This window comes from Orcinus orca, chromosome 19, assembly GCF_937001465.1.
Source record: "Orcinus orca chromosome 19, mOrcOrc1.1, whole genome shotgun sequence".
NCBI lineage: Eukaryota > Metazoa > Chordata > Mammalia > Artiodactyla > Delphinidae > Orcinus > Orcinus orca.
The window spans coordinates 7563478-7587347 of record NC_064577.1 but is presented as its reverse complement, the minus strand read 5'-3'; the positions used below and the strand labels follow the sequence as shown (position 1 = coordinate 7587347).

The 23870-nt window shown below is 52.1% G+C and overlaps 2 protein-coding genes and 1 long non-coding RNA gene across 7 annotated transcripts in view; 2 read left to right on the top strand and 1 right to left on the bottom strand.

The window, feature by feature from the left end:
- The window catches only part of PITPNA (phosphatidylinositol transfer protein alpha), a 40812-nt gene extending 36291 nt beyond the window's left edge, over window positions 1–4521 (top strand). Inside the window, exons 11-12 of the mRNA XM_049701944.1 lie at window positions 814–882; window positions 1937–4521. Of these exons, the coding sequence (XP_049557901.1) occupies window positions 814–858 (45 nt within the window). The 3' untranslated portion in view covers window positions 859–882; window positions 1937–4521. The remainder of the gene's footprint in view (window positions 1–813; window positions 883–1936) is intronic.
- A 486-nt stretch (window positions 4522–5007) lies between these two features.
- LOC117200402 (uncharacterized) lies at window positions 5008–5417 on the bottom strand. Its single transcript, XR_004481945.2, has 2 exons — window positions 5310–5417; window positions 5008–5219 (listed from the first exon to the last, which is right to left on the bottom strand). It is a non-coding gene; the product is annotated as an uncharacterized LOC117200402 (long non-coding RNA).
- A 106-nt stretch (window positions 5418–5523) lies between these two features.
- INPP5K (inositol polyphosphate-5-phosphatase K) lies at window positions 5524–23613 on the top strand. 5 transcript variants are annotated; one of them, XR_007473481.1, is made up of 12 exons: window positions 5524–5860; window positions 7543–7775; window positions 8107–8215; window positions 11353–11469; window positions 11820–11995; window positions 12569–12680; window positions 13391–13500; window positions 21337–21523; window positions 22392–22529; window positions 22800–22883; window positions 22965–23157; window positions 23349–23454. XR_007473481.1 is itself a non-coding variant. In XM_004267067.4 (12 exons), the coding sequence occupies exons 1-12, from the start codon at window positions 5814–5816 to the stop codon at window positions 23406–23408; spliced, it is 1353 nt and encodes a 450-aa protein (XP_004267115.1). In that variant the 5' UTR covers window positions 5524–5813; the 3' UTR covers window positions 23409–23613. The 5 variants fall into 5 exon arrangements, 4 of the variants coding, with proteins under 4 accessions (XP_004267115.1, XP_033279175.1, XP_033279176.1 ...); XM_004267067.4 differs by having other exon boundaries at window positions 7668–7775; window positions 23053–23157; window positions 23349–23613; XM_033423284.2 differs by having other exon boundaries at window positions 23053–23157; window positions 23349–23613.
- The last annotated feature ends 257 nt before the right edge of the window (window positions 23614–23870 follow it).

Genomic DNA, 23870 nt, shown 5'->3' with positions numbered 1-23870 from the left:
CTGCTTGGAAGGTGCCAGGGCAGGGACCACTCAGTGCTTCCAGAGAAGATCCCACCCTGTTTTCCAGCAGCCTCGCACTTCTGCCAAGCTGAGATCCACTCCCTGCATTCTCGATCCCTGTGTTCTGATGCCGAACTCTGGTGCCAAACTCTGCCCACCTGGCTGACTAGGCAAAGCCTCTAGGCAGAGCTCAGGAGAGGGAATTGCTGTTCCCTCCACCTGGAATGCTCCCTGCCCCCCACCCCCCAGGGAGCCCACGGGATTTCCCCCCTCACTTCCTTCTGGTCTTTACTCAAATGTCACTTATCAGAGAGGCCCTCCACAGCCTGCTCATAAAATAGCACTTTCCCACAGTCTCTCCGTCCCAGCAGCCCGCAGCCCCACCCGGCATAGTTTGTTCGTTCTCCCCCCACCTTGTCCCAGAGTGTAAGCTCCTTAAGGAGAGACTTGGTCTGTTTTGGTTCACGGCTGAATTCAGGCTGGTTCAGGCCTGGAGCAGTTCCTTGCACAAAAAAAGATGCTTCATAAATATTTGTTGAATGAATGAAAGAAAGAGAGGAGCTTAAGAACTAATCCCCAACAATGGGATGCAGGGGAGAGAAATGGAAATCATGGATGGTGGGACCAATGACAGAGCTATAAATAGTATGACTTTGGCTGTGTGTACACAGAATTCTGTTCTTCTGATGTGCTTTGTGCACAAAACAAATGCTCTACCCTATCCACTGGCAGGATTGAGAAGGAGGCATGTATTTGTTGTAGAGTTCCATCAACAGCAAAAGCCTTCAATTTTTCCTGTTTTTTCTGTTCCAGATGAGACAGAAGGACCCAGTGAAAGGAATGACAGCGGATGACTAAAGCCACTCCTCCCCCTTCTGCACTGTATGTACCGCATTTCTCACTGAGCATGACATAGACGCCAGAATCGGTTTGGGTCCTCAAGGCTCAGCAGCTCACTCTGGAGGCAGAAAGCCTGCTTCTTTCCTCGTCCTGCCCTCTAGTATTAATGATGATCGCGATGTTTAATAGCTCTCAGGCTTCGGAAAGAGGAAGAGGTTATGACTGTTAAGACATTTTACGGATCTGTGTGATTGTACAAAGAACCACTCAGAGACAAGGACAGGGTGGTGGGAAGTGCGGCTGGGGTGGGGGCAGTGGATGAGAATCAAAGCTTATCTGCACCTAATTACTCTTCCTCTCGTAACTTGAGCCATTTCAAGTTGAAGCTGGCATTCTGGGTGCTCCCTGTACCCCCCTGTGCCAGAGCTGTTCCCTACCTCTCCCTTGGAAAATTTGCCGTCCAGACAGCTTTTCCTAGTGGTCCTTGTTGGGTCTGGTGCTTCATTTCCTTTCTCTCTATACCCTCTGATCCCAGACAAAGTAGTTCAGAGGCAGCATCTTTCAGATACTTGGAGAGTGTTTCTGCCCAGGCCATAGGACCAGGATGGGATGTCTCTTGTTTCACGTGGTCACTCCTTCCCAAGACCCTACATTGTATTAGCACCCAGTGTCCTGCACACCTCCACACTTGCTGTTATTCCAGCAGCTCAGAGGGGATTAGGCATGGAATGAGAAGCCTGGTCCTGCTCCCATCAGGCTCTGAGGGAAAATTATGTTATCAAATAAAGCCCGGTTGTCCTCTAGCACTACGGTGCTAAGGAGGCCTGGGCTTTCACCAGCAGTGAAGCAAACCACTGCTCGCTCTCCCTGCCCTGTGTGCTTGAGGAGAACTTCTGGGAGATAAAACGGTAGCATGAAGTGGATTGAGGAGATGCCAGCTTCTCATCACTGCTTGGACCTTAGTTTCCTCTCCCCCCCACAGCCCCTCACTACACCGCCTGGCATCCTTCCTCCTTTTGCAATTCCCCCATGAATGATTTACAGTGCGTTTCTATTTTCCTTTGTTGCTTCCTTAATAATTGTATTTCTCTTCTAGTTTTGCAAGACAGTGGTCAACAGGAAGGCCCAGCAGCTCCACCCTCCTGAGTGACAGGCCATCTTCGGACGCAGCCTTTCTGTGCCCATTCTTCAGGCAACTTTGATCCCTTACTGTAGTTAATTCTAGATGCCCTTTAACATTGTGAACAAATAGACTGTCTGGTATTACGAAGCCCGTGTGTGCGGGAGCCTGCCCCTCTGAGATATGTGGCGTGTAGGTGGCTGTATTTACAGCTCCTCCCTCTCCAACCATTGTGTTCTTGACCCATTTCTGTGTGCCCCCGCCCCCTTTATTTCTAAGTGACATTTTTAGTCTTTCAAAATAGCTGCCTTTTGTGATGTGGTGATTTTAAATGATTTACTTTGTTAGTTTTCAACCTTGGGATAAACTTGAGGTATTTTGCTTCCTGGGCAGATCTTTGCAATTTTGAGTGCTCACCTGGGGAGAAGGGATGAGTTAGAAATACATATTTTTTCCCCTTCCAGTTCCACAGAACAGCAATGTGGCTTCATAACTCTGACCTCTGCTCCCAGTAACCCACTGTTAGAGTGCTCTAGGCACCATGGAAGTACCCAAGGCCCAGCCAGCCTGTTTTGAAAATTAAACAAATACAAATAACCCCTGCCCCAGGCATTGCATCTCTGGTCACTCGTCTTAGAAATACCTATGGTTTCTTGGCCCTCCTGTTGCCCACTGTGTATCTCCGCAGAGCCCGTAATGTGCCCGGGTCAACTCTACCTGGAGGGAACTGTCCCGTGTGGCCCTTAGAATTGAGTCTGCCCCATACCTACCTACTAGTCTGCCCCCCGAGGAGCTCTGTATGTCCACGCTCCTCTTCCCTTTTGGGCTGGTGCTGCCACTCAGCAATAATCCCCTTTTCTCTGTGCTTTCTTAGATTCCTGTCCTCTGTCTGAGGCTGGTCAGGACGCAATGGGTCTTGATCTTTTCATGCTGCACAAAACAAGCATGCAAAAAGCTTCTTCCCAGAACGTGTTCTCCCACGTCTCCAGTTGCTGGAAAGGAATTTGGGGATCAAGAACTCAGCTCGTCCTGCCCCCATGCTGAGTTCTGCCCTGGACAATCAAAAGCAAGTAGCGATCGTAGTACGGAGCTCTCCCAAAGCTGGCTGGTGAGAAAGTCCAGGCTCCGGGGAGCAGAAGCTGCCGAGTGCTTCACGGCTCCCTGTGACTTGGCAGAGCCCGAGTATGCCTTCCCAGTGGGAGAATCTGAGATAGCTGTGGTGTCACCTGACATTTCCCAAACCTTGTGAAGTCTGTTGGCCGAGTGTGCAGTGACTCAAGCCCATGCTAGCCTGGGTGCAACTGCTAATGCGAGACCAGATCTCTGTTTGGGGAATGAGAAGTAGGATGGGATGGTATGTCCTTAGGTTTTTGTCAGTTTGTTTTGCCTTACTCATTTCTAAGTGCAATAAGGGAGTGTCACACAGGATGAAACCTGTGACTTCCTGATGGCTGCTTTCCTGTGGCCCTCCTGGGGTAAGGGTGGACAGACTCAGCGTGGTTAGCTCCCACCTTCACTGAGGCCACCTCTGGGGCCAGGAGATATCCTGTCACAGTCTCCTCACCTTGTGGGGTCTATAGTAGTGGATCTGGGGCAATTCAGTTGGTTATTAGCATCCCAACTGCTGGTAGCATTTATTTGACTGGGAAAGTTGAATAGACATTCCTACTGGAGAAAAATATAAATGTTTTCCTACAAGCTCTGTATTAGCTATAATTATATTTGTGCTTAAAGCTTTTTCCCTTCTTAACATTCATCAACTAAGTTAAGTCCAGATGTGGGTTAGCCTGGGAGAAACAAACGGTGATATTCTAGGCAGACTATTGTTTATGTGGTTTGAGGGTCAGCAGTTGTCAGTCTCCTCCCTTCAGCTCTTCTCTGAGATCCACACATATCACTCCAATTCTAGGGGCGGGGCTCGCTCCTTGTCGGCCTTTTCTCTGGCTCCTCCCACCTCCACCTGTTGCCCCAGTTCAGCATCCACAAGAGCTGAACTGGTGTTTCCTGAGGTCAGCTGGATTTGGGGCTCCAGCCCACATCAACATAAGAAGGGACGTGCCTGGTCTGTTCCGTCCCCATGGATAGTGTCGCTGCTGGGCAGCAGTGTTGGCTTCTTTTAAGTATCCCCCTTCCCTCCTTACCCACCCCCCAAACTGACTAGCACTCAGAGGGGCTTATGATGCAAGGCTCAGCTCCTGGGGTAGTACCTTAGGATGTGCCACGCCCCTTCAGACCAGCTGCTTTCAGGGCCGCTGTCCCAGTTGGAAGCAGCAGTGCCTCTATAGGAGGGGTGCTGGGCTCTGGCCTTCTCATGGAGAGAGGTTGGGGACAGGGTCAGTATTGTGGACATGTGTATATCTTCCCAAATTCTCTTACAGTCCCTGCTGGGACTCCCTGACATATTTTGGTTGGTTCCTAGTGCTACTTCTTTTACAAAATACACTTTGTAGAACTGATTAGATTACCTTGTTTATTTAATGTGAGTTTGTGCCTTTTTGTCTCAATCTTCCAATATGGGTTATATTGGGGGAAAAAGCAGTCTAATAAAATCCTAGACAGAGCTTTCTGGAGTCCAGCTTATTGGTGATGTCCTTATGTCCATTTTACAACTTAGGTATCCTCAAACTCTTGCTGATCTCCCCAGTTTTACTAGGGAAGGATTAGAAAGATACAGGATATCTCTGAAAACTGTTGCATGTTGATTTCTGTAAACTAAAACAATCCCCTTATCATTTTACTTATGCAAATATGACATTTCTGAAAGTAATTTGGCCATCTTCTACTGGCAGTATTTCCTTTTTGTTTTTGTCTTCCCTCCTCTCCACATCCCCCTCTTTTACCCATCCTACCAAGGAAAACATTTATTTAAGGTTGTTCTTAACCCTGGCTTCCGAGTCTGTAAACCTCATGAAGCTTGTTTGTAAAGTTGTGGTGCATTTTTCTGGGGAGAGTCATGGCTCTCATCAGTTCTTCAAAGGAATCCCATGCACTGTCCTGCCCCCGCCCCCCCAAAAAAATTAAGAACCAGTGATTGAAGGAAATCATAGTTAGTCTTTGGCACAATAAATAATCTTCATTTCATGTTTGGTCGTAAATAGAGGCAGTGACTTATTTTTCGTTCACTGATGTATAGCCTTCTGAGTCCAGGAGCCCCCAAACGTCCAATGTGTAATAGCTTGCATGAGTTTGAAGAGCGGAAAACACTTGAACGTGAGAGTGGAGAATGGAGGCGCTCACTGACCAAGAGGAGAGAGATTACCTGTAGTTGGGAAAGAGACTGGATTACAGGCCGGACAGTGGGTGGCTGCGCCGCCTCCCCTCGCCTTCTGCCCCTCGGGACGTTGGGAACCTGGAGGGAGACGACGCCAAGGGCCGAGACCTCACGTTCTGTGCTAGTGAAACGCGACGCGCCAGGGCGGGGCGAGGCGGCGGCTTCCGCCGGAAGACGGCCCCTCCAGGCCGGCCTCGCGCGAGGCACGCTGGGAGCCGCCTGGGCGGTGTCTGGGCCACGGCGCGCCCCGGCCGCTGGGCGGGGCAGTGTTGTATCGGGGTCTGGTGACACGAGGATACGCCTCTCTTACGTCCCCGTCCCCTAGGCCCCTTTCCCCTCAGCCTTTCACCGTTTCGCGCTCCTTGAAGAGTTCCGCCTCTTCCCCCCGAGCCCGCCACCCAGAGCCCTCCGTGCCCTCAGACCCCGCCTCTTACGGAAGCCGAAGCGGAGGGTCTAAATCCGGAAGAAAAACAATCGGGAGAGGGAGCTGGCCGGCGGCACCTGCTGCCAGAGGGGGGCAGATTGGGCCAGGACAGGCTGCGGCGGGGAGACGCGAGCCGGCCGGGCCACCGCGTGGGGACGATGGCGGCCATGAACCCACAGACCGAGCTGAGAGTCAGGACGCTCAGGTGAGGAAGGCGACTGCGGGCAGGCCGGCCTGCTCGGGGCGGGATCACTGCCTCCGACCCAATCGGGGCTGCGGGTCTGGGGCAGAACCAGACTGGGAGAGAAGGGGCCAGACCTACAGGGCTGCTTCTGGTTCAGAGGCCTCCCACATTCTCCCAGGCCAGTATCGAGAGGGCTGTGTTGGGTCGAACCCCGCGCCCCCTCCAAACTCAGGCCACCAAGTTCTTGCCCACTTGGACGCCCCAAGCAGGTGGCCCAGTTGGGTTCTGGAGGAGGCAGCAGTGTTGGGTTGTTAGAAGTTAAAAACATAACGAAGCACTCTCCCCTTAGCTCTAGAGTAGAAACCTTGTTCTTACTTTGGATCAGCACATACATCATGGGGTCTGCCTGACCCCGTTGTGACCTCCTGAAACCCAAAATCAGATTTAGATAAGATCCTTTAGTGAAGTGATAATAGCCTGGTCTCATGCTTGTTCTTTAACGAGGAACAACGCTAATCACCAACTTAGTGCCGGTCACGATGCAAGGATTTGCTGCTAATCGTGGGACCTAAAAGTGGGAACAAGAAATCCCGGCTTTGGCTCTCCATCCACTTAGAGCAGGTCCCTGGGAAAACAAGGAGCCTTAGAGTAAAAGAGCTGCCTCTTAATCCTCCGTTGGACAGCAGGGGGAGACCGTAAACAAACGAAGCACGGAACCTCTGGCTGAGTGCCTGGGAAGGTGGTTATTGTATTGTTTTGTTGATGTTCATATGGAGGGGCAGGAAGTTGCTTTAAGCTGGCCAAGAATTTCTTCAATTTGTGCTCTTTAGAACATGGACCTCTAAGAACAGGGTCTGGTGGAGAAAAGATGTTTAAGGACATCCTGCCCTTTCCTTCTGCCCCCATTCTGCCCCCATTCTGCATCTTCCACTGTTACAGGTCCTCCTCCTTACGGTGTGCCTAGGACTCACCTGAGGCTTGGTGGTTCTTCTTGGTCTCTGCAGGGTTTGTAGCCCCTGCCTGTTCTGTACTCAGCACAATCTGGGGGCTTCCTGGGAGCATTACTGTAACTATTCAAATAAAGAGATTTGCAAGTCTGTCCATCCCCTGAGCTGCTGATTAGATCTGTTGTTTCCCTAGGGTATATGTGAAGCTGAGGTGGATGTTATCCAACTGATGACTTTTCCCAAAAGAGGGTAGAGTCTTGAGAGAGATGTTGAGAAACCTGTTATTTAGAATCTTCTTAGGCTCTTCTGAAATGCTTGGCAGAATTGGTTGTGCTCCAGAGATGAGTGAGGAAGGAAATGTGGTGCTGTTATCTCTGTTATTTTTGAAATTCCCGTCTTGCAGTACTAAGGCCTCTCACAAGGTGAAAACTGAACCTCCAGAATCTTTCTGGTGGTTGTAGAATCCCATGGATTGAAGAGTGGGGGCGGAAAGTTGCTTACTGAGCCATAGATGAAGGGCTGGTGGAATTAATAAATTCCTGACGGTCCACCCCATCCACACCCCTTCCCTTGCCTGACTCCGAAACCTTCAGCCCCACTTTGGCAGCTCTCCTAGTGTCAGCAGCACCAGTGCTGCAAGGTGTAGGGAGCTGTACGCCTGCACGGAGGAACCAATCCAGGGTGGGAATTTCCTGCTTCGGGGACAGAGGTGAAGATGAAGGGCTTGTAGTTTAGTGGCCCTATTCCCTCCACCAGATGCAGAAACACACGTTTCCCATTCAGACTACAGCGGATTGTGGTGCAGCCGTTAGCAGGCGCAGCCCCCTGTCTGTTACCTGGATGAGGGCTCATCCTCCTTCCTCCATGGCTTCCCTTCTCAGCATACATGTCGTGACATGGAACGTGGCCTCTGCAGCACCCCCTCCAGACCTCAGTGATCTGCTTCAGCTGAACAACCTGAACCTGAATCTGGACGTGTATGTCATTGGGTAGGTGTCTGCAGGGCCCGTCACGCATCCCTATATCTGAGATCAGGTAAGCCTGACCAGTCCCAAGTTGTCCCTGTGGGGAACCGCTGTAACCTGTACGCCCTCACTCTGGAGTCTGAAGGCCAGGAGCTTTCAGCCTGCATCAGGGCCAGGCAGTGTCTGTTGTCCTGGATCAGCAATGGCAAGGGGTTGGCAGTCAACAGCCAGGGGAGGGAGAGACCATGGTCATGAGAGCCCAAGGCTGGAAAGTCGGCTGAGGGCAGTGCTAAATGTCTGCGGCAGAGGCAGCGCCCTCCAGGCCAGGGGGAAGCCTCTGACCTGGGATGGGCAGTTTGCAGGAAATGAACTGTGGGATCATGAGCCTCCTTTCTGACACTGCCTTTGAAGACCCATGGAGCAGTTTCTTCATGGATGTGCTTTCCCCTCTGAGCTTCGTCAAGGTAACTTACAAGTTCATGGGCAATTGGGAAATGTGTCTCACCTCATATCACTAATCCCTAGTCCTTTGGTCTCCCACTCCAGCTTTCATGCTGTTTCCCTTTTATTTAAAGCCCAAACTTCAGTTGCACGTGGCTCCCTGGGGCTCCTGCCTGCCTTGTGTGTTCAGACGTAGCTGGAGCTGAGCTGGAACCCCAGGGGCTAGTTTAAGACCCTGATATTTTTCAGGTTAGGAGAATTCCTTGGGGAGGTGCAGCAGGGCTTAGTAACACCTCAGTGCCTACCCCACCCCCTGCCTCCAATCCCTACTCTCAGGCCCAGCCTGAAATCTCAGAGCATAATACCTGCCACCATCTATCGAGTGCTTACTTGGTGTTAAGCATTATAAGCAAACTCTTTATATGCGTTATTTAAAAATCTTAACTCTTTTGAAATATGGGTATTATACAGGTAAAACCAAGACTCAGAGGTTTCACAGGATATCTGGGGTTCAGATCCAGATCTTTCAAACTTAATAACCCATGTTCTTGGCTTCTGTACTTTATTGCTGTACTGATGATCTCTAAGGCTGACAGGTATCCCACGACTCGCCTGCTGGTATCAGAGGGTATCCTCTGATCATAAGGGATATGCACCTCAAATTCTCAGGGGCGAAGAGGTTAGGAGAGGGGACACAGGTGTGGAGGAAAAAGGTTCTCAGTCTGTAGGGCCAGTATTCTTTGGGGAATCTTTAGACCATAGGAGCATCTACAGGAAGGCTCTAGATTGCTGGATCTCACCCTTCTGCCCTGCACAGCCAAGGGATGAAACACACTCCCACTCAAAATACCTCCAAGAAGCAATGCTTCCTGGAAATACCAGAATTCCTTTCTTCCCTTCCCTGGGTGACTGGATTTCTTCAGAATTAATTCTGTTACCTTGGTTTGCCTAAGGGTGCTGAAGCAAGAGCTGTGAGTCCTCCCGAGGAGGGCAGAGCCAGGAGGACGGCAGACAAGGTTTTGGTCCTGCTGCTGAGGCTAAAAAATGCCAGCCCCCAAGCCCTTGGCTCCCTCCACATCACACTCGGGCCTCTTGCTGCAGACTTGGAGCTGGACCTTCTCAGAGGGCAGAACCGCTTCTCTCTCACCACCCACTCCCTTTCCAAGACTGGAGGCCTCCTTGTACCTTGGCTAACTGGCAAGGGATTGGCAGGATGGAATTGAGCCAAGGAAGTGAGCTCATCTTGCGGCATGGACACAGTTCATTCTATCCGTGCGGCCTCCCAAGGTTGGGAGAGCAGCCTGAGGGCCTGGCACCCAAAGCAAATGACCTTTCTTCCCCAGGCCGAGAGTGGAGGTGAAGGGCGAGCCCTGCCTGCAGCCTATTCCTTAGCCAGAAGTTGCCAGCCACGGGTTGAGAAGCCTGGGGCTGACCCCCTTGGCCGGCTCCTAGGCTCCCAGCCACCTCCCTCTAGTCCCTTCCTTAGCTCCTCCTACTTCATTTCCTCCACTGGAACTTCCCCTCGAGCCTCCTGCCTTTCCCCACAGCCCCACCCCCACCTCCATCCTCCCTGCGCCACGCCCCCTTCCCTGCGGCTTCTCAAAGCGAGCTGGTGCCTTTGTGGTAGAGCCCATCGCCCCAACCCACTCTATGGGTTCAGATTCAGCTTGAAACTCTTCCTGAATCTTTATCAGCTCCCTGGGAGTCAGTCCCTCTTAGTCCAGCCCTTCGCCCACTTCCATTGTCATATTTGCATGCGAAGGGGAGAGACCGAGACCGGGGATGGAGAGTGAGGCAGGGGACACATCTGTAGCAACCTCTGCCGAACCCTAGTTTCTCACACCTCCCTCCCTCGGTCTTGGATTTGGGGTTCCCCCTGCTTTGACTCCTCCACCGTCCCAGAGCTCCTGGCCTGTGGGATCAAGTTTCATAATTCCTGGAAGGCCCCAGTACACACTCCCCACCCGGGGATTTCCTCCTTGGCCTCTGCACCTCATGCTCCGGAAATAGCTACTCGGGTGGTGGGTGTAGACAGCCTGCAGCTGAGAGAGAGGGTCACTGGCCCATTCCCACCCCACCTCCGCGGCCACAGAGAGCAGGGATTTTGGCAGTCCTGGTCCTTTGAATATCCAGGTAGTCCTACTGGTTCCTTAGTCTCCTTGAGCCTCGGTCCTTCGGTGCTGCCTTGAAGGGTTGGCTAGAAGATTAAATGAGCAAGGCAGTGTGTCAGTGGACGGTAGCTACTCTCCCCAATCTGTGAACACACGTCCTCTGTGCTCGCTCTCATCCCCTCTGCGTGGCCTTCGTACACACCAACTGCCCACAGTCTATATTATTTTTCAGTAGCATTTTCTTAATTTTTTTCCACTGAGCTATAATGTATACAGAAATTAAGTCTACAGTTTCATGGATTTTCTTTTTTTTTTTTTTTGGCCACGCCACGCAGCATGTGGAATCTTAGTTCCTTGACCAGGGTTGGAACCCATGCCCCCTGCAGTGGAAGCTCAGAGTCTTCCACCAGGGAAGTCCCCAGGTGGATTTTTATACGTATATGCAGAACATGTTACCACTGGTCAAATCAAGATACAGAACATTTTCAGCACCCTAGAAGGCTCTCTCATGCTTCTTCCCTGCATTTACTTTCAAGAATCCCTAAACCAAAAAAATAATAGCTGCCAGTTAATCCAGCATCTTTGAGATGGAGTCCTGCTTTATTAATGAGAAGATAGGCTGAGACTCGCCCAGTATCAAATACTAAGAGCCCGAGCTGGGATTTGAACCCAGATCTGGCCCTTAGCCACTGTCCCATAGAGCATCTTTGAAGTTCTTTGAGCCCCGGTGCACAGTACCCAATGGAAACTCAGGAGGACACTGAGGAGAAGAGCACCTGGCTGTGCCTGGGCCAGGGCCGAGGAGTCGGTGACTTCCTGATGGCAGTGGGTCCCTGGCAACCTTGTCTTCTCTGCCCTCCACCCCCAAGCCCAGGAGCAGAAACTGGAACTTGCTTAGCTTCCAGAATGCATCATTTGGTAGCTGAGACTCCATCTGCAGAGATCCCATAGACCCCTGGGGCAGGACATCCATGTGGATCAGGGCTCTCTAGAGCGCCCAGCACAGGGCCTGGAGGGACACAAATGACCATTGCCCCTCTGTCCTGCAGGTCTCCAGTGTCCGCATGCAGGGGCTTCTCTTACTGATCTTTGCCAAGTATCAGCATTTGCCCTTTATCCAGATCCTCTCTACTAAATCCACCCCCACTGGCCTCTTCGGGTACTGGGTAAGGACTGAGCTGTTGTCTGAGTCAAGAGCTGGGGGGCCGTCTCACTGGGATGGGCAGGGCTGGGGGCTTTAGAGCTGGGCAAATGAAAAAGGGGGTGAAATGAATCTTGGCACTCTGTCCAGGCCAGTGCCCTGCATAGCCACCTTCCCGCCTCAGGGGGGCTTAGCATCCCTAGGATGGCAGGTGGATGAGCTGGGCTCTGTGGATGGAGAGGCCACTCTGGGAGCTGAGTGTCTGACTCTGGGAGATCCTACAGGAGGTGAGACCATCTGCCCTCAGGTCTAGGATGGGGAAAGAGAGGTGTGTCCCCCCTAGAATGGCTTCCCACCCTTTTGCCCACCTACCAGGGGAACAAAGGGGGTGTCAAAATCTTCCTGAAGTTTTACGGCTACTATGTCAGCATCGTCAACTGCCACCTGCCCCCCCATGTGGCCAACAATGACCAGCGGCTGGAGCACTTTGACCGGATCCTGGAGATGCAGAATTTTGAGGCACAGGATGTCCCCAACATCCTGGACCACGAGTGAGCATGCCGTTGTGAACTGCAGCCCCTGCCCTCTCCCCCAGGCCAGCCCAGGCAAGCACGCTCTGCCCGGTCACTGCTCCCCAGCCAGAGGCAGTCCGCCCCATCTCCCACCCTCTCCCAGCCTCTTTCCTGACACCCCATCTGCTCTCCTATGCAGCTTTGCCTCCCTGAGGTCTGGAACACCTTCCCTTTCCCTGGCCCCTCTGCCCTGCCTGGAAACTCTGGGCACTTCCGAACATCCCAGGTCAAGAACCTCGTGGTTCCTGAGGTCCCCGGAAGGGCTGGTTCTCAGCCTCACCTGTGCCCAGTTGAGGAGGGAGGGCTAGAGCCTGCTCCATATTTGCCGCGTGCCCCTTGGGGCTCATCTCTTCGGCTTAAATGGTGGCGGGGTGGGGGCCATGAGAACAGTCCCGTTGGGCCCTGCTCTTGTCTTCACCTGATCTTCTCACCCACCTCTCGAGCTTTCTGCTCTCCCGCAGCCCTGCAGTGAGTGGCCAGAACCCCTGTGGTCCTGCCTTTCCTGACCTCGTCACAAACCTTCAGGCCGCCTGCTTTCCTTTCTTTCTGAAGCCTCATTCTCTGGTTTGGAGACATGAACTTTCGGATTGAGGACTTTGGGTTGCACTTTGTTCGGGAATCCATAAAAAATCGGTGCTACAGTGACCTGTGGGAGAAGGATCAGGTATCTGATGAGGGGAGGGCCGCGAAGGGTGGTCTGAGCCCGTGGTGGGTGGAGGTCAACATGAGATGTGGGTAGGTTCTCTAGTGCCTGTTCTGCTTTCCCAGGCCGCCCGAGTCCCTGTTCCCAGGCAGGGTGGGGTCTAATAGGGCTTCACCTCTGCGGGTAGGGCAGCCAGTCCTGTCCGGCCGCCCCGGTCTCCAGCTGGAGAAGCGAGGACGCAGCCACTGGGTGTGCATGAGATTAGGGAGCGAGAAGGGCTTCGGCCTGCTGTGGCCCTGCACCATCGCCAGCCCTCTTGTGTCCCTGTTGTCTTTCCCACCCCCAGCCTGGCTTGCCTCCTAGAGGATGAGATACCACCCCTTTGGGGTACCCTGGCTACCCCAGCCTCCCCTCTGACACACGTCTGCTGGTGGCTGCCAGGGAGATGGAATTTAGAGCCTGGTCCCTGTAGTCCAAGAACTGGGAAAGGGCAGGCAGCTGCCTCCCCTGGGACCGTGGGGTAATGTTTGCAAAAGGATCCAGCTGATCTCCCGGGGGTGAGGGCGCCGGGGGCTGGGGTGCCGAGGCTGCTGCTGGGGCAGTGAGGAGGTGGAGTGGCCGGGTTTGACTCTTGCCCCACTGCGATGGCATGTGCCAGCCCTTGACTGGAGCGTGGTGCCAGGCTGTTGGGGCAGGACTGCTGGGAGATGGGACTGTGCCTTTCCCTCCAGCTCAGCATTGCCAAGAGACACGACCCGCTGCTCCGGGAGTTCCAGGAGGGCCCCCTGCTCTTCCCGCCCACCTACAAGTTTGATAAGAACTCCAGCAACTATGACACCAGGTGAGGGGGCTCCACCAGGAGAGGATCAGCCTGTCGCAGATCTGGGCCTGGGAAGTCAGATCGTGCTGGCCTTAGTGGCAGTGGGAGCTGCCTCCGAATAGAAGTGTCGGGGAAGCAGGAATAGATCCAGCCATCACCTCTAAGGAGTGGCACCACCCGCCCCCCTCGTGAGATGCTGACCGTGGGAGCTGACCCAGATTGTCCGCAGAGAGAGCAGGAAGGGGAGACACACTGCTGGTAGGAATAGGGGTTGGGGGCAGGGCAGGTAGAGCCAAAGGGGAGGGAAGACAGTTGATTGCTGACTTGAGGGGACTGTACTTCAGCATTCTGGGAACCCCTGCCCCAGAATGTTGTCCCTGTTGTCCCCGCTCCCCAGGACTTTATGATCCTACCCAGACAGGGGGGCAGAAAGCTTGGCTCAGCCAATTACTGGTATTACATAGCCCTGCCCCAGCTGTGAGTGGGTTGGGTACTATTTAGGAAGGTGAAGTAGTAGTTGTCAGGGGGGCAGTTAATGGGGAACGATGTAGAGATAGTGCATCTGGTAGTTAGAAGCACAGCTCTGCCCTTCATCAACTGTATGACCTTGGACACGGTATTTAAGTCTCAATTTTGTCATCTATAAAACGGGGATGATAACAATACCTATTTCATGGGACTGAAGATTAAATGAGACCTTGCATGTGCCCAGACCAGTGCTTGGCACCCGGTAAGCACTGTGATAACTGCTGTTGTTATTTTTATTTTATTTTATCATTTATTTTTTTATAAATTTATTTATTATTTATCTTTGGCTGTGTTGGGTCTTCGTTGCTGCAAGTGGGCTTTCTCTAGTTGCGGCGAGCGGGGGGCTACTCTTCGTTGCGGTGCATGGGCTTCTCATTGTGGTGGCATCTCTTGTTGTGGAGCACGGGCTCTAGGCGCTCGGGCTCAGTAGTTGTGGCACGTGGGCTCAGTAGCTGTGGCTCGTGGGCTCTAGAGCACAGGCTCAGTAGTTGTGGCGCACGGGCTTAGTTGCTCCGCAGTATGTGGGATCTTCCCGGACCACGGCCGTGTGCCCTGCATTGGCAGGCGTATTCTTAACCACTGCGCCACCAGGGAAGTCCCTATTGTTATTTTTAGATTCGTGTCTTTAGGTGGCAGTTTTACTGAAAACTTTTCTCAGAAGCCGAGAAAGGACTAAGTGACCACCAAAACCTTAGGCTTAGGCAGAGGGGCAAAAGTAGCTCTGGCAAGAGGTCCCTGGCCCAATTTAGGGCAAGGATCCTCATCTCTTTGAAGAAAAAGAACCCCCTACATGTTATGAGGCTCTTTGTTTCAGCTGGAGCAGCTCCTTCACGTATTCCCCTAGCAACACTGTCTTATGAGGGAGGTAGGAGGCGCCTCCAGGGCGGCGCAGGCCTCTGGGATTTAGCAGGTGAGTAGGTATGTCCACAGCCAGCCTGGGGTGAGAGGAAGAGCTGCTGGCCCAGTGCTGGAAGCCGTGTGGCAGAGCCACGATGTCCCCACCAAGCAAGGGGGAGAGCATGAGCCATTTCAGGTGTGTGGAGCAAGACAGAGTGGGGTCACAGCCAGGGCAGTGCACACAAGAAGAGGGCACGAATGCTGGAAACAGGGTCCAGCCTGAGCTACAGTATAAGCCAGAAAGAAGGGAGGAGGTCAGGCTCCAGCTGGCCTGCTGGCCGGGTCCACAGCCAACAGTCTCCCCAGCCATCCATTGGAAATGAAGGTCCAATGGAGTCACTGTGGAAATTGTCAGGCCTCAGTGGGACAGGCTGGGGCCTTGGGGGCTGGGACCCTCTACCAGTTGACTTCAAAACCTCACTTGCCAGCAGGAAGAGAGCTGCTGACAGACCGTATGGCCAGGTGTCCCTGTGCCCACACCCCTGGTTATGGGAGGGAAATCAGCAGGAGACTGGAAGTTACTGAGATGGCCTAGAGAGGCTCAGATGTTCAAGGTCTTACCCAGGTGGCTCAGCTAGCGATGGCGGAGCTGGGGCTCAGACCCAATTCTCTGGACTGTGTTGCCCACGATGCCTTCCTCTAGCCCACAGTGCCTCTGGGTTCACAGCCAGTCTTGCCAGCAGCAGCAGAAAGGAGGGCAGGATTGGGATAGCAAAGCCTTGTTAAGGAGAAGGCAGATATTATTTCCACATAATAGGTATAATCCACATTGTGACTGACATTATTGAGTGCTGACCATGGGCCAGGCATTGTGCAGAGTGCTTTGCCCGCATCACTTCACTTCATTCATACTGTATCTTCATTAGGTAGGCTCCATTGATACTGACTTTTTACATATAAGGAAACTGTCTCAGAAGATCTAAGTAAGGTAGTAACAGAGTAAGTGACGGAGCAGGAATTTGAACTGGAGTCTGTGTGAATCCAGTTCCCCTTGCCTGGAGCCCAGGAAATGAAGGAATGTCTGGACAGGAACAGGGGGCCTTATGGGGGGACATCGTAACTGAAATATTCCCATCTGGGAGCTCCTGCGGTGGGCAGGGCCGGAGCCCCACATAGTGAACAGAAACATTCCTGTCTGATCAGTCTGTTATTCATCCTGAAAGCCCAGTTCAGACATCATCTGAACCATCTGAAAAGCCTTTCCTGACCCTTGCCCGTTTCACTGAGAGTTCTCTCCTTCCCTTATGCTGCCTGCAAGCCTTGCACACACCATGCTTTCAGTGTTGCTTTTAAGACACAGTGTGCCTTTCTTGCTGTGCTATGAATGCCCAGTGCACAGAGACTGGATCTGATTTATGACCGTCCCTGGTGTGTAGCGTAGTGCCTGGCATATGTTTAAACTGGGAGCCTGAGAGGACAAAAGGAAAAGATAAGGTATTTAAGGAGCAGAGGGACCCACCCAGAGTGAGAGAGCCAAATAAACACTCTCAAGTCCAGGAGTTGGCCCATAGAAGGTTCCAGAACTCTGTGTGGAAGTGCCGAAGGAGGGTAAAGCAAATGGTAAGGAAGCGGGCAGCTGAAGCCAGGAGGAGTCAATGAGAGTTATTGTCAGGGAGGCAGAAAGGAGCGCAGGCATTCTGATCAGTCAGCAGCGCTGCTGAGAGGCATCTCGAGTGGAGTTGACCTGCTGCACAGAGGGACTGAGCTGCATGCAGGGCATGGTACGGAGCTCTGCCCAGCCTCGGCAGCGTCCCGGAGCCAAGATGTAATGAGAAACGAGGTCAGCTCCATTACACGGAAGGGTGAAAGGGCTGAGGGCAGGAAATCCTATTAAAGTCAGGGATTGCAGTGGTTTTGTTACAGTCGACAGGAACCCAGTCCACCTCTTTGCTACGCAGTGAGCAGAGGATGTTATGATCAATCTATTCAAGGCTCGAGTCCAGAGTTCAGCGAGACACTTAGAAGCCATCTATAGGGAGCCGAAAGGAAAAGTGCTCTCAGACCCAAAAATGGAACACATCACTACTTTTGGGTCAGTACACTGGCTCAAGTTTTCTAGGCTCTTAAGCCAGGAGAATCCTGCAGAGCTACTTGGTTTTAATTTTTAGAAAGTAAAGACATACTACAGGCATACCTGAGAGATATTGCGGGTTTGGTTCCAGACCACCGCAGTAAGGCGAATATCACAATAAAGAGAGTCACACAAATGTTTTGGTTTCCTGATACATAAAAAAGTTATGTTTAAAAAAAAAAAGTTATGTTTACACTATACTGTAGTCTGTTGAGTGTGCAATAGCATTATGTCTAAAAAAATGTACATACCTTAATTTAAAAATACTTTATTGGTAAAAAAATGCTAACCATCATCTTAGCCTTCAGCAAGTCGTAATTTTTTTTGCAATAGTAACATCAAGGATCACAGATCACTGTAACAATTACAACAATAATGAAAAAGCTTGAAATATTATAAGAACTACCAAAATGTGACTCAGAGACATGAAGGGAACAAATGCTGTTTGAAAAATTGTGCTAATGGTCTTGCTCGATGCAGTGTTGCCACAAACGTTCAATTTGTAAAAATCACAATATCGGCGCAGTACAAGAAAAGCGAAGCACAAGGAAACGAGGTGTGCCTGTAATCTCCAGATATAATTCTTGTACTCAGTCACGACCATTCAGCCAAAAAAAGGATTAGTGATGGGACTTCCCTGGTGGCGCAGTGGTTAAGTATCCGCCTGCCAATGCAGGGGACACAGGTTCAAGCCCTGGTCCAGGAAGATGCCACGTGCCACGGAGCGACTAAACCTGTGCGCCACAACTACTGAGCCTGTGCTCTAGAGCCCGTGAGCCACAACTACTGAAGACCGCACGCCTATGCCTACAGCCCATGCTCCGCAACGAAGAGTAGCCCCTGCTCGCAGCAATGAAGGCCCAACATGACCAAAAATAAAATAAATAAGTAAATAAATTTATTTTTTAAAAAAAAGCATTAGTGAGACCCGGCTCTGGTGACACACAGTGGGAATCGGCCACCACTGGCAAGCTGGAGGAGACAGGTGCAGTGGAAGGAGCACTGACTCTAGTCAGCAATGTGGGCAGGCACCCAGCTCCCACCTGCATAGGGTGACCTCGCTCAACTTCAGTGTCCTGGAGAAGAAGGAAAATGTGACCCGTGGCATTCTTCCAGTGTTGGGAGGATTGGAACAGTCTGATGCACAGAAGGACCCCGTGTTTAGTTATTATTAGGAATGGAGAACTGGGGGAAATGTATAATATTTAGTTGGTACATATTTATTTTGCTTATTTGTTCCTCTTGTGTGTTAAACGAGCTCGTCAACGACTTTGACAATCCCATTTAGCAGATCCCCAGTTGCCTGGCGTATAATAAGGGCTCAGTAAAGCTCACTGAAAGAACGAACAATACAGGTGCCCAGTGATGAGTGTGGACCAGTCCATGGAAAAGGAGGAAAGGGAGACAGGCTGAAGTCCCAAGGAGGAAGCAGAGCCAAGCTGAGGTACTGAGGGGGAAGGAGAGTCAGGCTGTGGTCAGGACTTGGGGAGGATCCTGACGGGACAGCAAGTATGGGCTCTTGACCATAATAGGGAAGTGGAGGCGGGGAGGATGCTTTGAAAGGGAGAGTGGTACATTCATGTGGTTCATTACCAAGTTTTAAGAATTGCTAGGCACTGAATGTCCAAGATTGGTTTGGAGATTGAGTGTCTGTTGTCTCTGGGATGGGAATACCACATTCCGATTATCCCCTGAACACTTCTCAGAGAGTGAAGGATTCAAACAACCCAGGAGCCCCGAGCAGAGGTGGTTTAGCCAGTTCCCACTTCTTGACCACTCCCTCGACAATGTTTCTTTGAAGTAAGCACTGTTATCACCCCATCTTAAGAGTGGAAGAAACTGAGGTTTGGAGTGATGAAGTCACTTGCCCAAGGGCAGAGCTTTTTTTTAAACTAAGTTACTGGTTTGTTGTAAAAGGATATAACTCAGAAGCAGGCAGATGGAAGAGATGTATAGGACAAGGTATGGGGAAGGGGAAGGAGCTTCCGTGCCCTCTCCAAAGGCACCACTCCCCAGATTCACTAACCTGGAACCGCATAGCTCTTAATTAACAGGGGCAAAACCTTCCCCCAACTGGTCTCTGATACTAGAGTCAGTTCACCACCGAGGCACCATTCTGCCTCTATTGCTGGAAAACCATATTGCTATTGAAGTGATGGAAGTATACCAGAAAGGTTTGTTTAAAATAGTAAGTGAATAAAGCAGAAGACAAAAATAGAATTTCAAACTGATTATAAGCATATGAAACTGTATATGTTAAGATTAGGTAGGCAGGGCTTCCCTGGTGGCGCAGTGGTTAAGAATCCGCCTGCCAGTGCAGGGGACATGGGTTCGAGCCCTGGTCCACGAAGATCCCGCATGCTGTGGAGCAACTAAGCCCGTGTGCCACAACTACTGAGCCTGTGCTCTAGAGCCCGTGAGCCACAACTACTGAAGCCCACGCGCCTAGAGCCTGTGCTCCGCAACAAGAGAAGCCACCGCAATGAGAAGCCCGCGCACCGCGACGAAGAGTGGCCCCCGCTCGCCGCAACTAGAGAAAGCCCGCGCACAGCAACGAAGACCCAATGCAGCCAAAAATAAATAAAAATAAAATAAATTATTTTAAAAAATGATTAAGTGGATATTTTTTGGGATAAATGGGCATTTTTTTAAAATACATTTTTCACTTTTTTAAACCATTTTATTTATTTTTTAAGATTTAATTTTATTTATTTTTGGCTGCATTGGGTCTTTGTTGCTGCGTGCAGGCTTTCTCTGGTTGCGGCGAGTGGGGGCCACTCTTCGTTGCGGTGCACAGGCTTCTCATTGGGGTGGCTTCTCCTGTTGCAGAGCACGGGCTCTAGGCATGCGGGCTTCAGTAGTTGTGGCTCGCGGGCTCTAGAGCACAGGCTCAGTAGTTGTGGCACACGGGCTTAGCTGCTCGCAGCATGTGGGATCTTCGTGGACCAGGGATCGAACCCGTGTCCCCTGCATTGGCAGGAGGATTCTTATCCACTGCGCCACCAGGGAAGTCCCTAGGTGGGCATTTTTGAGGAAAGAGAATGAGCTTGGGTTTGTTTTTTTTTTTAATTCTTTGGGTTTCACGAGCACTTCTTGAGTACCTACTGCATGACAGGCTCTGTGCTAATGCTGAGGATACACAGGAGACGCCAAGAGTCCGTCCTTACCTTCCAAGCTCACACGCTAACTGACAGGCTGACTGGGAAACAGTGAACTACAATATACTGTAATAGGAGATGTACTTATGTAGAATGCTTTGGAAGCAGAGAGGTCAGTGACAGCTTTATGACAAAAACAGCACTGGAACTGGGCCTCTCCCTGTGACAAAGGGAGTTATAGATAGCAAAAGCTGTAAGAGTAGAGGCCCAGAGGCTCGAGAGATTTACCATGGGGAGGTGGGTCTGGGGCAGAGGAGGGAGATAAGGTAGCACAAGGGGTGTCAGGCTCCTGTGTACCTTGAAAGCCACATTTGGAGACTTGAGCTTTATTCTGGAAGCAGTGAAGACTCCTTAAAGGTTTTAAAGCAGCGAATCATCTGACCAAGCTATATGGTCTCTCTTATGCCCGTCAGGGAAGCTGGTGAGTAAAGAACGGGTGGGAGGTCTTGACTCTTGAGAACAAAGCATCACGATAGCCAGTATATGCAGAGTTTATGCTGTACGAAGCGTGGTGCTAAACATTTTTTGTGTTTCATCTCATTTAATCATCTCAGCAACCCTATGACATAACTGCTATTATCTCCTTTCTACAGATGAGGAAGCTGAGGCCTAAGAGGGGTTGGCCTGGTGATTAAGGGCACATGCTCTGTGGTCATGCTGCCTGGCCTTGAGTCCTGGCTCTACCACTCAGTGGCTGTGTGACTTTGGGAAAGTTACTTCCCCTCCAAGACTCATTTTCTCCACTTGTGAAGAGTGAAATAAATAGTTCTGGTTGCCGGCATGTAGTGAGCCTTCCCTAAATGCTTCCCTTTCCTTCCCTAAGGTCGGGTCTTTAGTATGGGGGAGGCCAAATTCCAGCTCAGGTCTGTCTCACTCCAAATTCCAAACCTCAGCTTCTTTGATGTTCTGCTGCTTTTGTTCAAGAACTAAGAAAGGCTTTGAACGGGATGTTTCTGAGTCACAATTGGATTGTGACCCTCTAGTCTACTGAGGGCCCTTGGCTGAGTCTGACAGAGGCCAGCATACTTCTGGTTCCATTGGACACCCTCCTGCCTGCTGCCATGCTGGTCTCCAGCTCTGGCCCAGGGTGATCTCGTGACTGCTGACAGGCCCTGGTGTTAGGGCATCCAGCAAGCTCGTGGGTCCCTTCCTGCTCACCTGCCACCCCTTCTCTCCCCATTCTTCCTCTCCTCCCACCCCCAGTGAGAAAAAGCGCAAGCCCGCGTGGACCGACCGCATCCTGTGGAGGCTGAAGCGGCAGCCCCAGGCCGCCATCCACACCCCGACGCTGTCAGCCCCCCACTTCACCCTGTTTCTGAGGAGCTACGTCAGCCACATGCTGTACAGCGTCAGTGACCATAAGCCTGTCACCAGCACCTTTGACTTGGAGGTAAATTTCTGGGCTGCCCAGCACTTGGCAGAGGAGCAGCCATGCTGGGCCACATCCCCAGACCCTCCCGCCCTGGGCTCTCATGTCAGCAGATGCCCCAGGGGAGACCTGTGGGAGGACATGATTGCCTTTCCTCCCAGGTCAGGTATCCCAGCTCTTCTTAGGAGCTGTTGATGGCTCTGTCTGTCAAAAATGTGTTCAAACCCTTTGTCAGTAGGTTTCCATTTCCTCTTAGTACTGTCCCCTGGGGCTCCTGAGTTCCATTATGCTTATTACCTACCATGTGAAATAGGACTTGCTTTCATTTGTCCTACACCTATCGGGCTCAGGTTGCAAAGGGAGCCCCCTCCATCCTTGTATCTTGCCATCTCATGACTAAGGCAGTGTTCACCTCCTTTGAGCTGCTGGCTGCCCTCTTACTGTTTGTCTGTCTTTATACCACAGTGTCCCTTCACATGCCTATAGCTGTTCTCACCAGAGGCCCCCAAATTGGATTTGGGCCTTTGGGTCAGGAACCGTGAAGGGCCTGCGAGCAACTCCTTGGCTTCTTTCTTCAACCCGCCAGCGGCGCCCCTGATCTCCCCCACCCCGACGTTGCTCAGCACTTGGCTCTCTGCTTGATTACCCAGCTGGCCCCCAGTCTCGTCCTCCTGGCAGGGCCAGCCATCCCCGATCAGCCTTTGGCCCTTCTTTCCAGCTGGCCAGCCAAGGTCTGATACTCTAAGGGCAGCCTAGTAGAGTTCACCTGTGGGTGCCCCTCCATCCCTCCCCACTGACCCTGACCGTTGCAAGGGCACAGTAAGGACATTCATCTCAGGGAAGGGAATGATGCTGTGGGACTTCAACCCCTTCCCGCCCCTGTGTGTAGCTGAAGCCATTGGTATCTGCCCCACTGATCACCCTGCTGCCCGAGAGCCCGTGCACCACGGAGAGCGACATGCTGATCAGCTACGCCCTGACCGCAGACTTCCTCAGCAGCCCCTGGGACTGGATTGGCCTGTACAAGGTGACGTGGCAGGCGGGCAGGGAGCCCATCAGTCGCACCCCCCCCACCGGTTTATCTATTCTGAGTGCTCATGGGAGTTGGGCACAGAGACTGCAGAGCTACCCTCATCCACCCCAAGGGTCCTTGCCCATCGAGGGGCTAGCAGTGAAGGGGAAGAGGCAGGTGGTATGATGACCAGCCTTAGAAATGAGACCATCCTCTCCGTAGGACTTGACATGGGTCCCGTGTCCTCCCAGACCACTGACCACCTGCCCGATCCCCCTTCCACAGGTGGGGCTGCGCCACATTAATGACTACGTGTCGTATGTCTGGGTCAGGGACAACCAGGTCTCCTTCAGCGACGGGCTGAACCAGGTACCTGCCCCCTTTCCTGAGATAGGTATTCCACATCTCCAGCAGGGGGGCTTGTCTGACCTCTCCCCTGTCTTCTGGAAGGAACAGAGAGCTGGATACCTAGTCGCTGAGAGCTGAATGGGGCCTGGGGCCATGGAGCTGATCCACTTCCGTCTGTCCTTCCCTCCAGGTGTACATTGACATTAGTGACATCCGTGAGACTGAGGATCAGTTTCTCCTTTTTTACTATAGCAACAACCTACATTCTGTGGTGGGGATAAGCACACCCTTCAAGGTAATGGATGCTGGTGGGTAAGAGGAAGGGTAGCCCAGAAGACTTGAGCCCATCACCGGTTCCCTGAGGTCACGGGCCGAGGAGCCGACCCCTACCATGGAGCCGAAGCCTTTGGGGGACGGGGGAGACAGAAGGCACGGAGTGCAGCCTGCCCTCGCCCCTTCCACTCACTGCTTGTTTTACTCCTGCAGATCCAGCCTCGCTCCTTCTTGGCGGAGGGCCCCCTGGATGAAGCCCAACCACAGATCTGAGCCGGGATAGAGTGAATCCAGGGCGGAGGCTGGAGCTGGCAGCCAGCTCTGCCTACCACTGCCAGGAGTGCTGGGGGCCCAGCCCAGCCCCCTGAGGAGGCAGCGGTATCCTCCACCTCCCAGGGGGACCTCTAGCCACACTCCTTTGCTCTCTCCAGTCCAGATCTCTGGAATCGGCCCCTTAAATACAGGTTTTTGTTGCTGAGGTGTGAGTGAAACCAGCTAGTTTGTCAACAGTGAAGATCTACACAGTCCACTGGATGTGGGAAGGACCCTCCGGCTCGCGTCTCATTTCTTGATTTCCCACACACACACTTCCAGTCCCGCCCCAGCAGGCCTGCCAGGCATATGCCCCATCTGGCACAGGCCTGCATTCTTTGTCACACCACCCTGGGCCTTAGGCTGCCTGGGAGGGGGAGATGCTCCCATTTGTACAGGCTGCAGAGACTGGTTGGCCCACAT